Source organism: Salvelinus alpinus, chromosome 37 (assembly GCF_045679555.1).
Source record: "Salvelinus alpinus chromosome 37, SLU_Salpinus.1, whole genome shotgun sequence".
NCBI lineage: Eukaryota > Metazoa > Chordata > Actinopteri > Salmoniformes > Salmonidae > Salvelinus > Salvelinus alpinus.
The window spans coordinates 4,051,401-4,066,525 of NC_092122.1; the positions used below are offsets into that span (position 1 = coordinate 4,051,401).

Genomic DNA, 15,125 nt, shown 5'->3' on the forward strand with positions numbered 1-15,125 from the left:
TAGTTTCCACTCCCTATTTATTTGGTTGTTCCAATTTTGCAAAAAAAATGCCTAGTCAATATTGCCTAGTTCATCTCTACCTAAAATGAGATGCTTTTGAAATGTACAGTATTTTGGTGTTTGCTTTCCCCTAGTGGCAATTTGAAAAAACTGTACCCTCTCTTTACTGCATTATCATCACCACTAGAGAGTAGCAGCACAGACACAATTTCAGCTTAGTTTTGCCTCATAGAATCCAATTCAGTTACAGGTTAATGTACTTCTATCACTTTTAACTGTAACAAAATGCTGTTCACTCTGCCAACTGAAACAACCTTACTCCTTCACTGTCATTGTAGGCTTAGCTAGACTATCATTTTCCTACATTTTCAAATATATTCTAAAACAGCGTGTTTTCTAATCAGTTTGTACAGTGTTAGTGTTCTGCTTTTCTTTCTACTGCCTTCTCTTACACCTCTCTCTCTCTCGCTCTCTCCATATTGATGCAAGGTGATTTGGAGATCAGTGATTATGAACAGCTCTTTCCTCAGCCTGATCCGGTTGAACACAATGAGCATCTCTCTCATCTTCTCATGAATTCCTCTTTCCTCTCCGGAGGGTTTCCTCCGTTTCCGCCTCCCTCCGAAATGAGCGCTTTCCATTTAGTGCTGCAAATCAGTCAGGCGTCACTGTTCTTCCCCATATATTGACGCCACCCAAGCATATCTGTGAGATAAATTGCTTTAGAAAGAGGTCCAGACGGTCCCGTCCCCTGTGTACAGTATGTATGGTACAGTGGACTGTGTGATGTGAATGCTTGTGCTGTGAGGTCATCCGTGACATCATTGAATTCTGTGTAGGTCCTCAGTGACAAACCAGTTTTATGTTTATCTAACCCAGCCACCTGAGATCTCCAGCAGACCCTGTACAATTATATAATTTAATACATCACAAAAGTCATTCTGCAGTGCAATGCCTCGTTGTAGACAAAACAAATTTCATCCGCTTGCATGGATGACACTCGGCAAACCTTATACCATGCCCAACCTCATCATCCATTTGCAGAACAGCTAAGTAGAGCTGTCCTGTAGAAAAACACAGCTGTGCCCTGCAGGCTAAAATCAGCCCATCCAGCATACGACAGTAAACAGTCTTTAACCTTAACCAGCCCTAACATCCACTTCCTGTCTGGACCATTTAAATTGGCAGCCACTGGGCCCTGAGACGGCCACAGCTGCCGGGTGGATAGGAGAACGCTGTGGTTCACATGGAGCTGGCCACGGGGCACTTCTCAATATCAGCATGTGTCTGCAAGTGTGGTAGAGCGTGGTTTTCCTGAGTTGATATGAGATATTCATGAAATAGGACTCCTCCTTCCTCTCTCTCCTTGGACCAGGATGCTGCTCTGATCTCTCTGACACACTTACAGCGGGATGTTGGTGAGGGACCATTTTAGAGCAGCCGCCAGACCATAGACGAGAGGACAGCGAGAGAGAGAGAGGGATCGAGGGAGGGAGAGAGAATCCTTCAATCAAATATTTTTTTTATTTAATTAGCACTTTTGAAAAAAATCGTTGTCACAAAGTGCTTCACAGTAACCCAGTCTGCACCAAGACAAGGCAGGATGGTGCAGAGGAAAGTTGGAGAGGGCTTGGAAGTCTGCCAGGTTTCTTTAGGATTAAGGTCTATGGCATGGATGACTCTTTCCTATGAGGATCCGCTGTAATTTCTCATGATATTGGTAGGTGTCTGCTGAATTAAACGTGGAATGGCATTGTTGATTATAATCATTGGACACTGCAACACACATTATTTTCTGCGTCAGGGCTAGCCGTCATGCGCAATTTGACTCAATACTGGAATGTACAAGGTGCCAAAACATTCAACTAGCAACTATTGAATATATGCTAGAGAGACTCCTAAATATGAAATCCAAATAGAAGAGCAAAAAGCATATAGTAAGTAATGTCTGTGGTTTCCCTCTGCAGTGAATCATTTAAACTAATATGCTCATTCAAGAGTCTCCCCTGCCAGAGGTCTACTATTGATTGATGTGTTAAATTTCAGTTGGCTGGGTATCAAAAGCTCTTTGAAAATCGAAAGCCGATCTTGGCAGATGTTCCAACGTTGTGTAACAGTATAACTTTACGTCGTCCCCTCGCCCCGACACGGGCGCGAACCAGGGACCCTCTGCACACATCAACAACAGTCGCCCACGAAGCGTCGTTATCCATCGCTCCACAAAAGCCGCGGCCCTTGCAGAGCAAGGGGAAACCCTACTTAAGTCTCAGAGCAAGTGACGTAACTGATTGAAATGCTAGTAGCGCGTACCCGCTAACTAGCTAGCCATTTCACATCCGTTACACTCACCCCCCTTTCAACCTCCTCCTTTTCCGCAGCAACCAGTGATCCGGGTCAACAGCATCAATGTAACAGTATAACTTTAAACCGTTCCCTCGCCCCGACACGGGCGCGAACCAGGGACCCTCTGCACACATCAACAACGGTTGCCCACGAAGCACGGTCGTTACCCATCGCTCCACAAAAGCCGCGGCCCTTGCAGAGCAAGGGGAAACCCTACTTAAGTCTCAGAGCAAGTGACGTAACTGATTGAAATGCTAGTAGCGCGTACCCGCTAACTAGCTAGCCATTTCACATCCGTTACACTTGCAGGCTGGGTATGAAATCAAATAGTTGTTGCATTTTAAATATTCAGAATCATTTGAGTGTTTTATTGTCATTGAACTTCTGAAAGCTCACGCACAATGAAATGACACCCCCAGGCTCAAGCCGTTAAAAAAATGAATACTGCATGACTTTGATAAAGGGAGTAAGTCACACTGCGTCTTGCATGCATACTAATACTGTGATCTTGAAACACTCCAAAGCACTGACTTGCTATGAATTTCAAACACAATTGACATTGAATCTCTGAATGTTTACTAGTTACATTCTAATCCCTCTTTTATCAACCCAACAAGCAATTGATATGTGTATTAAGCCTGAGGTAAATTAGTCTGCTTATAGTGACAATGATATCTTTACTAAGGGAATCAATGGGAGTCAGCATCTGTGAATGTACTGTGTTTTTCCCTGGAAGGATGAGCAAGACCGGAACTTCTCACAAAATTCTAATTAGCCTAAAAACAATGAAAGATTTAGGCTTTAATTCATTCAGTCAGCTTTGTTTGAATTAATTAAAAGTTTCCAATCCAGTCACCCTGGAAATGTTCCAATATGAGGCAACCTCGTTTCATATAGCCTACCAGAAGAGGTGTTTCCCAATACAAATAAAACATGTAAATGTTCATAATAAAAATCATGAATTCGCATCCTATATTATTTGTTACACAGCACTGAGCAAGGGTATTAAGTTTGAGAGTTAGAGCTTTGACTCATTCAATCCTGGAATGGTCATTCAAAGTTCCCATAATGGGACTAGTGGTGAATTGTACTCTTATGTGACAGTTTTTCTGTCCCTACACGCTTAGAAAAAAGGTGCTATCTAGAACCAAAAAGGGTTCTTCGGCTGTCCCCATAGGATAATCCTTTTGTAGAACCTCTTTTGGTTCCAGGTAGAACCCTTTTGCGTTCCATCTATAACCCTTTCCACAGAGAGTTCTACATGGAACCCAAACGAGTTCTACCTGGAACCAAAAAAGGTTATCCTACAGGAACAGCTACAGATCCCTTTTGGAACTCTTTTTGTGAGTGGGAGTGTGTGGGATAGGGAGCATTGAGACAGTAAACAAGATTCTTATAATTGTGGAGGGTATCATTGTGCAAAGGTAATTGAATGAATAATTGCCATAAAGAGAATGTGGTCTGACTCTGGATAGGCCAAAACACATTGGTGTCCCAAGAATCCAAATAATGATTAAGTCTACACAAGATATATGATTCCAAATGAATATAAATATGTTCTATGGTGTGTGTGTGTGTGTGTGTTTTTTCAAGGAAAGAGGGCTTCCCTGGAAATCAGTAGCCATAAAACACCTGTCTGGAGTCTCTCCTGTCTCTCAGCATTGCATTTGTCTGAACTGAAAATTCAATGCTGCCACATTCTTGAAATATGAAATATTTATATTACACAACTCAAACAAAATATGAGGGACGCTATTAAATACCACAAACGAATCGACCAATGAGGTAAGAAGGGGATCTCAGGAATGGATGCATTTTGCAGCTCCCAGCATGCAGCATTGTGGGATACGGAGGAGACTGGTGGATGCTGAAGCTGAAGCGGGAGCTGCTGAGGATTGTGACACGAGCGCAAGGGGAGCATCATCCAAACACTTTGTGATACCAGATACCCAGGTAAAACATGACAAAAATATGAATGAAAAGGTTGACAGACATATTGATGCCGTCCGCAATTCAATGTGTTGTCTGTGTGCATGTATTATTTATTTTTGTTATTGCCAAGTCATTCTCGGTCCACCGCTCTCAGCTGATTATTCAACATACAAACGAAACGGTTATTTCGAGCACATTCGCGTATTACAGCTGCTGATTATATTCATTTGCGCAGGCTAATTAGCGCGTTGCAGTCAGGGCTGTTTGCTTGCTACATGGGGTGGTCGGTGACGACGTCGGCAATGATCTGTTCATGAATATCTTCTGATTTATTGATTGGTTTGGGGTGAAAAGGGAATTCCCGCATGCAGCTAGGAATCCATTGTCACACGCACCTGCGTTCCTAATTAGGCGTAGTCAGTTTTATTTTGTATTTAGGGAATCCCAACCCTCAGCATCAACATACTTGGAATTTGTCATTTTCTATACAACAGTTATGTATACCAAAATGATGCTATTTTATGCAGAGCGAATGAACGCACTTGTTGAAAATGCCACTGTTCCTGTTTTCCCCCCCGTTCAAGTTGATAGGAAACGAGTTTGTTTATCATCATGCCATCGTGCAGTATGTCTATTAGGCTACTGAAGGCTGTATGACCATGCATATATCTTTTATCGATGGAATTCTATCCATGCTAATTTTATAGATGTCTAGCGATGCTGTCATTGCTGGTTTAGCTCAACGTTGTGCAAGTGCTGTCAGTCTGTGACTGAGTAGATAGCTAGTGATCTGTGACCGGTATCCTCTCTGCCAGTGTTCACCCTTGATTCTTTAGTCAGTCTAAGAATCCAAAATGTTCAATGGAAATAATTGACTATGTAACACATATACAGTACTACTAAATCTTGCTTTAGGCTCTGATGATCTGGGATTCTTGATGATCTCAACCGGAAGACATGATCTGGCCTTGAGATAGCTGGGAGTGTTCTGTTTGTTCAGTCTAATGAAAAGCTGTTAATGTTTCATTAGCTGATCTGGATATTTGCTCAATTTAGCAGTTTTTGCAGTAAACATAGAAATTCTGATGCAGAGTCCTGATGCAAATGATAATACAATAAGCCAAACCTGCTGGGTACTCGCCCCTGGCACCATAGTGGCAGACTGATGGGCCATCTGCAGTGAGAGGCAATCTGAGTTTCACACCTGTCATGTCTTTGTGGCTGAGAGGTGATGAAAATGACATGCCTCTGATTGACCCTCTTGTCCTGCTGAGCCACTGCTGCCAGGCCAAGGCTGCATGCACGGAAAGGCCCAATCCAGCCCATTCCAAAACATGCTGTGCAAACACGTCATGGATAAGACAGAAGACAGAGAGCAAGGAATATTAAGCTGTTAATGACGTCATCCATTTCTATGCCTCAGCTGTATTTTATACACACACAGAAATCCCAGTCCATGAAAAACCAATGGAAAAGCCTTTTAGTCAAGGAGAGAACTGTTGATGTGCATTTGGGTATATTTAAGTATCCTCTTCTGCCTCCTAACTCTGCAGGACTGGTTGCTTATGATGAAGTGGTGAGGGATTGGCTAAGCGGTTTGTGGCCTTGGTTGTGTAGCCCTGGCACTGTAGTGGCATGCTGATAGGCCATCTAAGGTCGCCACCCTCTGTGGCTGGGAGGTGATTAGAATAATGCCCCGGGCCTGCCCTGGGTGAATCAGGTTAGCATTGATTGCATTTGGTTTGGAAGCAGGCTGCCTCCCGGGCGTGAGCCAGGGCCCATTTTGTAGGTTAAGCACTTGGAGTAATGAGTAATGTCGTTCCACCTCAAAAAGCACAAGATGATTTCAACACCCACCATCTCAGATGGTTTTGAAATAGTTTCTGTAGTTATTTAACTAGGCTATTTAAGAACAAATTCTTATTGACAATGATGGCCTAGTGGGTTAACTGCCTTGTTCAGGGACAGAATGACAGATTTTTACCTTGTCAGCTCTGGGATTCGATCCACAACCTTTCGGTTACTGGCCCAACGCTCTAACCACTAGGCTACCTGAAACCAGTAAGATAAGATTCCTGTAACAGTATATTGTTGAAAGATTATTTGAACTCTGACAAATTAAGCTAATTGATAGTACCAAAATGGGCTATTTACATTTAAAAGTTTCATGTAATATTCATTAAATGTTGTACCCAACATCCGATTTGGACCAAACCTCTTTTTAGTAATGATTTATTTGAGAAATACAAATAAATGGTTAAAAGCCACCCACAGACCTCTCAAATCCCACACCAAGCCCACCCAAAAGGCCAGTTCTCTGTGTTTAACAAGTAGTATGACGGTGTGGCTTGGAGTATTGTTTATTCACACTACTATTCTCAGTGAATTTGGTGATGGGGTTTTCCCCTTTTCAGAGAAATTAGCTATTGAAATTGCTTGCATTTCTCCCCATAAATGAGTGTGAAGGTACTAGGTTTTGCCGACTAGATGCTGCTATTCCTGCTGTTACTGCCACACCCTTTTATCAATTTAGCTGGTTCTCTTGAGTTTATTAAATGGATCACACTTTTGTCATGCAACTTTGGGTACAAAACCAATAGCTTTTGCTCATGATGACTATGGTGCAATTCTCACTTTTCCTACAATCTGATGGAAAAATGGGCTTGTGACTCAAATGTTTTGACAATCCTAATAAATGAATACCATTGCATAAACCATTACATAGCAGTCGCATGTTTTTTCAATTAAATTGTTAGAAAATATCTCTGTTTGATTAGTGACATTCATTATTAAACCCAACCCAATACCCCTAACACTATACATAGGGCCCTATAAAATTTAGCTGGTTCTCTTGAGTTTATTAAATGGATCACACGTTTGTTATGCAACTTTGGGTAGAAAACCAGTTTGTGTGTGTTTGAATTGCTTTCATGGAGGACTGGCTTGAATTGTAAGGATGACCACACCATTGATTTTCATCATGAGCTAAAACTATTGGTTTTCTACCCAAAGTTGCAAAGAGTAAATTTAATAAACACAAGACACCAACAAAATGTATGGGGGGTGCAAGCGACTTCCATGGATAATTTCTCTGAGCAGGGGAAAAAAAACATCACCAAATTCACTGAGAATACATCACATAGTATGAATAAATAATACTCCAAGCCGCCAATTTTAGTTCAAATTGAGTTTCAACAAAATAATCTTACAGGAATGCTTATCTTATCTGTTTCTAGCTACAGAAACCATTTCAGAACAATCTGAGATGATGGGTGTCATGGCTTGCTGAAATGAAATGGAACGACTCTTCTGTGTTTTCACATGCAAAAGTGATTGCTTTTGATAAAAAGGCTTTATCAGCCTTCCCAGTGAGATGTTGTATGTTTCTGAACAATGCATCATGCTGAGCTGTTGACAACATGACTGAGCGGATTAGTGCTCAATTTGAGAAGGGCACTCCTCCCTCACTGTTTTTGCCAGTTTACCTCATGGGCCATAGCCCGGTGCACTAAATCAAACTCCCTCAATGCTTCTCAGTTGCAGTGACCCTCGTGTCTTGTAGAGCTAATGCCTCATTGCTGCCAAGCCAAGGCTGCATGCAGAGAAAGGCCCAGCCCGGCCCAAACATGCTGTTGTAAAAACACCTCATGGATAAGACCTTCAGAAATCGAGCAGGGAATATTGCGCTGTTAATGATTTTATTCCATTACCATCAACGCCTAAAGCATCTATCATAGTCAAAACTTGTGCGCACAGCAGGGTTCTAGAATATTGGACCATTGGCTTTCATACTTTTCGAATTCTCAGCACTGCTCAAGCAATTTCTCCAACTGTCAACACATTCAAATGAATAGAGGACGCGTACACGGCGCCGCATTGGTTAGGAATTTTGGACACGGTGGTCTCCAAGGTGCGTAGCTATGTCAAAATGGGACGCTGGACTATCGCGTCTCAGCATCTGTGGACTAGGGATGTGACGAATCTAAACATTTCTTAACGTTTAAAATGCTTTTTAAACCATAAGAAAAATGCATAAAATTCAACTTGAATTCACAATGTAGCTGCATTGCAGCAACGGTTTGGTTCCCTTTCAGATGGTTAAGCATTGAACATGTACTTCCGTTACTGTACCTCAATTCCACCTCAAAGTTTGCATTTCACTATCTTCTCATTTCATTTTTGCCATACAGGACTGCTACTGTCGCTTGCCTTTCTCTGCCATTTTCCCAACAGTTTAACAACGATGACGTAGTGGTGGAGTGGACTTCAAAATAACAGATTCCTCGAGTTCTTGCACGTTGCCTCCCATTTATGAGTTTCAAGATTTGATTCCGCTAGTGAAGATACTGTAATTGTTCATTCAAAACAAAGGTACAGTGCATTCGGGAGGGTACCCCATAACCAGAGTCCTTTAGGTGCCTTTTGGCAAACTCCAAGCGGGCTTGGCTTCCTTCTGGCCACTCTACCATAAAGGCCTGATTGGTGGAGTGCTGCAGAGATGGTTGTCCTTCTGGAAGGTTCTACCATCTCCACAGAGGAACTCTGGAGCTCTGTCAGTGTGACCATCGGGTTCTTGGTCCCCTCCCTGACCAAGGCCCTTCTCCCCCAATTGCTCAGTTTGGCCGGGCGGGCAGCTTTAGGAAGAGTCTTGGTGGTTCCAAACTTCTTCCATTTAAGAATTATGGAGGCCACTGTGTTCTTGGGGACCTTCAATGCTGCAGAAATGTTTTGGTACCCTTCCCCTTATCTGTGCTTCGACACAATCCTGTCTCGGAGATCTATGGAAAATTCCTTCGATGTCATGGTTTGGTTTTTGCTCTGACATGCACTGTAAACTGTGGGACCTTATATAAACACACGTGTGCCTTTCCAGATCATGTCCAATCATTTGAATGTACCACAGGTGGACTCCAATCAAGTTGCAGAAGCATCTCAAGGATGATCAATGGTAACAGGATGCACCTGAGCTCAATTTTGAGTCTCATAGCAAAGGGTCTGAATACTTATGTAAATAAGGTATTTAAAAAAATAAATACAAAAAATGCAAGAATTAATTAATTTTTTTCTCGCTTTGTCATTATGGGGTATTGTGTGTAGATTTATGAGGAAATGTTTTATTTAATACATAGAATAATAATTAGAATAAGGCTGTAACGTAACAAAAGGCGGAAAAAGTCAAAGGGTCTGAATACTTTCCCGAATGCACTGTCTCCTCCTCTGTTTCCTCATTTTCATGGTTACTAATGATGAGGAGGTAAGATTATTAGTTGAGAAGATGTTCATGTGGTATGTGACAGCAGTCTGTGTAGATATAGAGATTTGATTCTAACATTTGTGGCACTAGTGAGAATAAAACAGAGCCGACTCTTCGTTGGTAACCGTGTAGCATGCCATGTGGTTGATGTATCGCGATGACTCACACACACTGTATGTCATCACACTCATCTGATACTGTGCCAAGTTTCTTTTAGACTAGTAGTAAAAAAGGAACTGGTTGCTAAGCGACTGCCGTGTCAGTTATATCACTAAGTACTAGGGGACCAGAATCGCGTGCTACGTGTGGGTCGGGTATGAGATGCGCACGTGTATTTAACATTTAAAAAAAGTAGGATGAGCTATTAATATAAAGCTGAATTGTAGAGGGAGGCCCAAACCCCATTGTGTCGTTATGTTCTTGCTTTTTTGATTGCTTTTAGATGTGCTACTGTTAATTAGTTATTAATGGTATTTTCCCACATATGTTGTTAGAGGCAATGCAATTCCCATACAACTGTTATCCTCAGTGCTTAGGCTCTTTCAAGTCCCAGTCAGCTGTATTCCTACTCACCATCGTGATTTCCCTACATTTAAGTAATGACCCTATGTAACGCTCCATATCCAGGCTGTATCACATCCGGACGTGATTGGGAGTCCCATAGGGCGGCGTACAATTGGCCCAGCGTCGTCCGGGTTTGGCCCGAGGTAGGCCGCCATTTGTAAATAAGAATTTGTTCTTCACTGACTTGCCTAGTTAAATAAAGGTTCAAAAGAAATACAAAATACTTTTTTTTAAATTCCCTGACCTCAGACACATCGACCGCCATGAATAATACATACTCTGTAATGCTGCTAACATCCTAAATGCACGGCGGAAGGGAGACACTAAAGCTCCCTCTGCTCACTGCATGTACTTTAATATGGAAAATATTTCCTACCACACACTTGAAAGCAAGACGAAGGACTTTTCTAGGTTCAGTTAGCAGTTACATATCCACATCCCTTCACATGCAAACTCTGCCAGAACACCTCGGGGCTATTTCTGTGAGTCACCATGATAATCACCTATATATTGTGCTGAGGGTATGAGGGCACCATTCCACTTCAGCAGTGCTACACATCATTCTTCTATGAGTGCTACACATCATTCCTCTATGATACTCTCTGAAAAGGTCACAGAGTTTCTAATCCACCCCTGGCACCCCCTTTACCCATGGCCCGAGGTCATCTTGGTCTGCCCTTCGCCTGGCCCTGGTGCCAGCAACCCTATTATCGTCACCATGCATCAACACAGTCCCACCACGGTCTTTAACATCGCCTTAGTCTAGCATTATCCTGCTGTATCCATTAATTACAGAGGAGAGACTACCGTTACTGCCTTCCCTAGTGCAATGCAAGCCATTGCTGCCTGCCTTGGTGCAGTCAAGGCTCTATTTGTCATTTACAGAGACAGCTAAGAGGCTAAGAGAGAGGGGATCAGTTGGGGCCCTGGGGGGTTGATTATTAGATTTTTGGCAGGGCAAGACTCGGGACCTCTAAATGTGTGCCCCCTCTCCTTTCCCCTCTCCACTCTTACTGATAACCCCTTATTGCTAATGTCGACTCATCAGGTTGGGAGTGACGGGGGGCAGATTTTATAAGCCTCACTTCCTGCAGGGGCTTGTTGAAACTGTCTCTGTTGTCTTTAAAAGAGAGAAAGGGTTTGCCCCTTAGGCTTTAATAGCATCCAATACTGTATGTGCAGAGGGATGAGAGGAAAGCTGCTTTAAGGCTGGTTTAAGGATGGTGAGATAGTGGGGGAATGCACCAGTAGTGGCGTAAAGATAGGGATTTCCCCCTGCCTTTAGTGGCGATTGATGGATCTCTAAGGATGGGCTCTAACTGTTTCAGCACCACAAAGAGTGGACAGCTCCCTGAGTAATCTATGTGTTGTTAACACTTTACAAGCAGTTGCCTAATGTTAACTTTCAATGCCCATATTTGCTTCAGTATTAATTGTATTCAGTATTTTCCTTTAAGTCCCTGCAAAGTCAATGGCATTAATGCCGAGCTAAACATGTTCTTTGACACAGTTTGAAAAATGAACAAACATATGTCCTTTGTGGGCCATGTTCTCTATAGTATTCTGCAGCTATAGAACATATTCTACATGTTGTGTGCAGGCAAGTTGCCATTGAACATTTCATGTTAAATTCTTTGTAATGTATTTTATGCCCCTGAGAGTGCCATGCAGTCTGGTAGGCTGTCTGTGGTGTGAGCTAGTGCCTTTTTATAAAATGGATGTTTTGATTTCCCACAGTGCCTTGTCATATCCTTTTCCCGCAATCCTCGCTCTTCTTATTTACCCACACAATCCCATTCTGTATCAATCAGCGTCTGATAGTCAGCAAACCCATCCCATAAAATGCCTTATCTCTCCCACCCAGGCCTCCTTCTTTCACTATAGATGAATATATTCATGAGGCTTATTCAAAGTGTCATAACTCAAGCTTTCACTCTAATCAGCACGCCTCTACATTGTCCTCTTAGTGCAGCTGATCTGAGTGACGTTCTTCTGGATCAAGCCCAGTATCACACTACCTCCGCTCTGTATGCAAAGCAGATTGTTAGCACTGTGATGGTTAGACTCAAAATGCATTAAGGCAGCTACAGTCTCCTTAACCAGGTTTGAATTGTGAATCCCCCCTCCCTACATCCTTCCTGACACGAGGCTGCTCCATATACTAGTACTGTACCAACTGTTTAACATGCAGATAGAGTCGGTGGTTAGATTTAAAAACCATAAGGTGATTGAGTGACTCCTAGTAGGCTTGTATAAAGGCCCTCAAGTCCATCCCACCTAGAATACCCCCTTAACATGAGCCTATTAGTAGTACCTCTGTTCAAAATGCAAAGCCATTGTTTAGATTCAGATTCAAAATGCATTAGGTGTGTTTGACTAGGTTTGCGAATGTGAATCCCCCCTGCCTCCCCCAGCCTGCCGCCTCCTGTGCCTAAGGCAATTGCTCATCTATATGTATGTTTCTGAGGCTGCCACTGTGGTTCCAACAGGGTTGCGCAATCCTACTTTCCTTCTTCATGAATGATTGGTGGCTGGCTGGCTGCGTTTTATAGCCCAGTGTGTTCCTGTGAGAGCTAAGCTGACATCAATGCTGCGTCAATGATGCTGCCTACTGCTCCATACTCCTTCTGTTCCAAATGCATCTTTATATGAGAAGCGTTGGTTTTCACATTTACAGTAGCATATAACATTTGAGTGTTGTATTGTGCCCGAGGGAACACAAATTATTGTTATTATTATTATTGTTACAAATGTATCATTATTATTATTATCTCTCTCTCCCTTCCTTTGTCTCTCTCTCGGATCTCACTGTCTACCCCTAGTCCAGCTGGCCTGACCGACCGACCCACCAGTCACCATGAACTACCTACGCAGGCGTCTGTCCGACAGCAGCTTTGTGGCCAACCTCCCCAACGGCTACATGATGGACCTGCAGAGTGGGCCTCGCCCCACCCCGCCCTCCTCCACCTCCAATCCCGCCTCCCCAGCCACGGAGAGGCGAACGCCCCCCAGCCTGCCACCACAGGCCCCGGCTTCAGGCTCGGCCCCGGCCCCGGCCCCGACCCCCGGGGGTTTCCTCAGCTCCTTCTCCAGCGTGGTGAAGACCGCCCAGTTGGCACAGAACGCCGCAGCAGCAGCCAAGGCTTCAGCGGCGGTGGCAGAAGCTGCCGCAGCAGCACCCGCCAAACCTGTCATACGGAAGCCCAAGATTCTACTGGTCATCGACGATCTGCACACAGACTGGTATGTTTCCCTCCCATGAAAGTGACCACTACATCAGTATATTACACAAGCCTAGGCTATATCGCAAGTATTACTTGATATCACAGCAAGTAAAAACAACCTATTTGAATTCGGATTAAATGCACTGTGCTCAAGCAGTGTTTCACATACCCTCTGTCCACTTGGACAGCACATGGAATTTACCAGAAAATAGCTAAAGTCTATTCTTGTATGCAGCATTAGTCATACTAATAAAGTGAAACCAGTTCAGAAAGGGAACAGCTGAGATGGCACCAATTAGATGCAAGTAACAATCATGCATTGCATTGGCGGTCTATTTAAACCCCTGGAGTTGATGTCCGCGCCTCCGTGGAAATCAAATTAGCATAATAAAACATCCCCATAAAGTTGAAGCGATATCTGTTTTGTTGCGTCTAAATCCGCCGATGTCACACTTGCGCATCTGTGGTGAAATGTGACAGCGCTAGAGCAGTGTTTGTCAGACCATTAGGCATACCGAAAATCGTTTTTTTCCATAAAATCGTCTGTAACCGAATGGTTTGGACTATAAAACTATTGTTATTTTGCTCTACTACCCCTACAAGCATCTTGGCACTTGTCTGAAGTCAGTACAGCCCATCTGCCTTCTATCTGTAGCTTCCAAACAGTTTGGGCTACACACTAATATGAAAAAGGTGGAAAGGTGGGACTCTCACGAACATGTACACTACCGTTCAAAAGTTTGGGGTCACTTAGAAATGTCCTTGTTTTTGAAAGAAAAGCACATTCTTTGTCCATTAAAATACCATAAAATTGATCAGAAATACAGTATAGACATTGTTAATGTTGTAAATGACTTTTGTTGCTGGAAACTGCAGATTTTTTTTTATTTTTTATGGAATATCTACATAGGAGTACAGAGGCCCGTTATCAGCAACCATCACTCCTGTGTTCCAATGGCACGTTGTGTTAGCTAATCCAAGTTTATCATTTTAAAAGGCTAATTGATCATTAGAAAACCCTTTTGCAATTATGTCAACACAGCTGAAAACTGGCCTGCATCCCGGCGTTGCCTCTTCACTGTTGACGTGGAGACTGGTGTTTTGCGGTAACTATTTAATAAAGCTGCCAGTTGAGGAATTGTGAGGCGTCTGTTTCTCAAACTAGACACTCTAATGTACTTGCCCTCTTGCTCAGTTGTGTACCGGGGCCTCCCACTCCTCTTTCTATTCTGGTTAGAGCCAGTTTGCACTGTTCTGTGAAGGGAGTGGTACACAGCGTTGTACGAGATCTTCAGTTTCTTGGCAATTTCTCGCATGAAATAGCCATCATTTCTCAAAACAAGAATAGACGGACGAGTTTTAGAAGAAAGGTCTTTGTTTTTGGCCATTTTGAGCCTGTAATCGAACCCACAAATGCTGATGTTCCAAATACTCAACTAGTCTAAAGAAGGCCAGTTTTATTGCTTCTTTAATCAGTACAACAGTTTTCAGCTGTGCTAACATAATTGCAAAAGGGTTTTCTAATGATCAATTAGCCTTTTAAAATGCTAAACTTGGATTAGCTAATACAACGTGCTTTTGGAACACCGGAGTGATGGGTGCTGATAATGGGCCTTCGAACGCCTATGTAGATATTCCATAAAATATCAGCCGTTTCCAGCTACAATAGTCATTTACAACATTAACAATGTCTATACTGTATTTCTGGTCGATTTTATGTTATTTTAATGGACAAAAAATGAGCTTTTCTTTCAAAAACAAGGACATTTCTAAGTGACCCCAGACTTTTGAACGGTAGTATACATGCA

The 15,125-nt window shown here is 42.8% G+C and overlaps 1 protein-coding gene across 2 annotated transcripts in view; it reads left to right on the forward strand.

The window, feature by feature from the left end:
• The first annotated feature begins 3,996 nt into the window (after positions 1–3,996).
• Positions 3,997–15,125, forward strand: part of LOC139565803 (synapsin-3-like) — a 128,107-nt gene continuing 116,978 nt past the window's right edge. Inside the window, exons 1-2 of one of the 2 annotated variants that reach the window (XM_071386384.1) lie at positions 3,997–4,296; positions 12,916–13,336. In XM_071386384.1, the coding sequence (XP_071242485.1) occupies positions 12,951–13,336 (386 nt within the window). In that variant the 5' untranslated portion in view covers positions 3,997–4,296; positions 12,916–12,950. The remainder of the gene's footprint in view (positions 4,297–12,915; positions 13,337–15,125) is intronic. The other variant, XM_071386383.1, reaches the window with a different exon arrangement.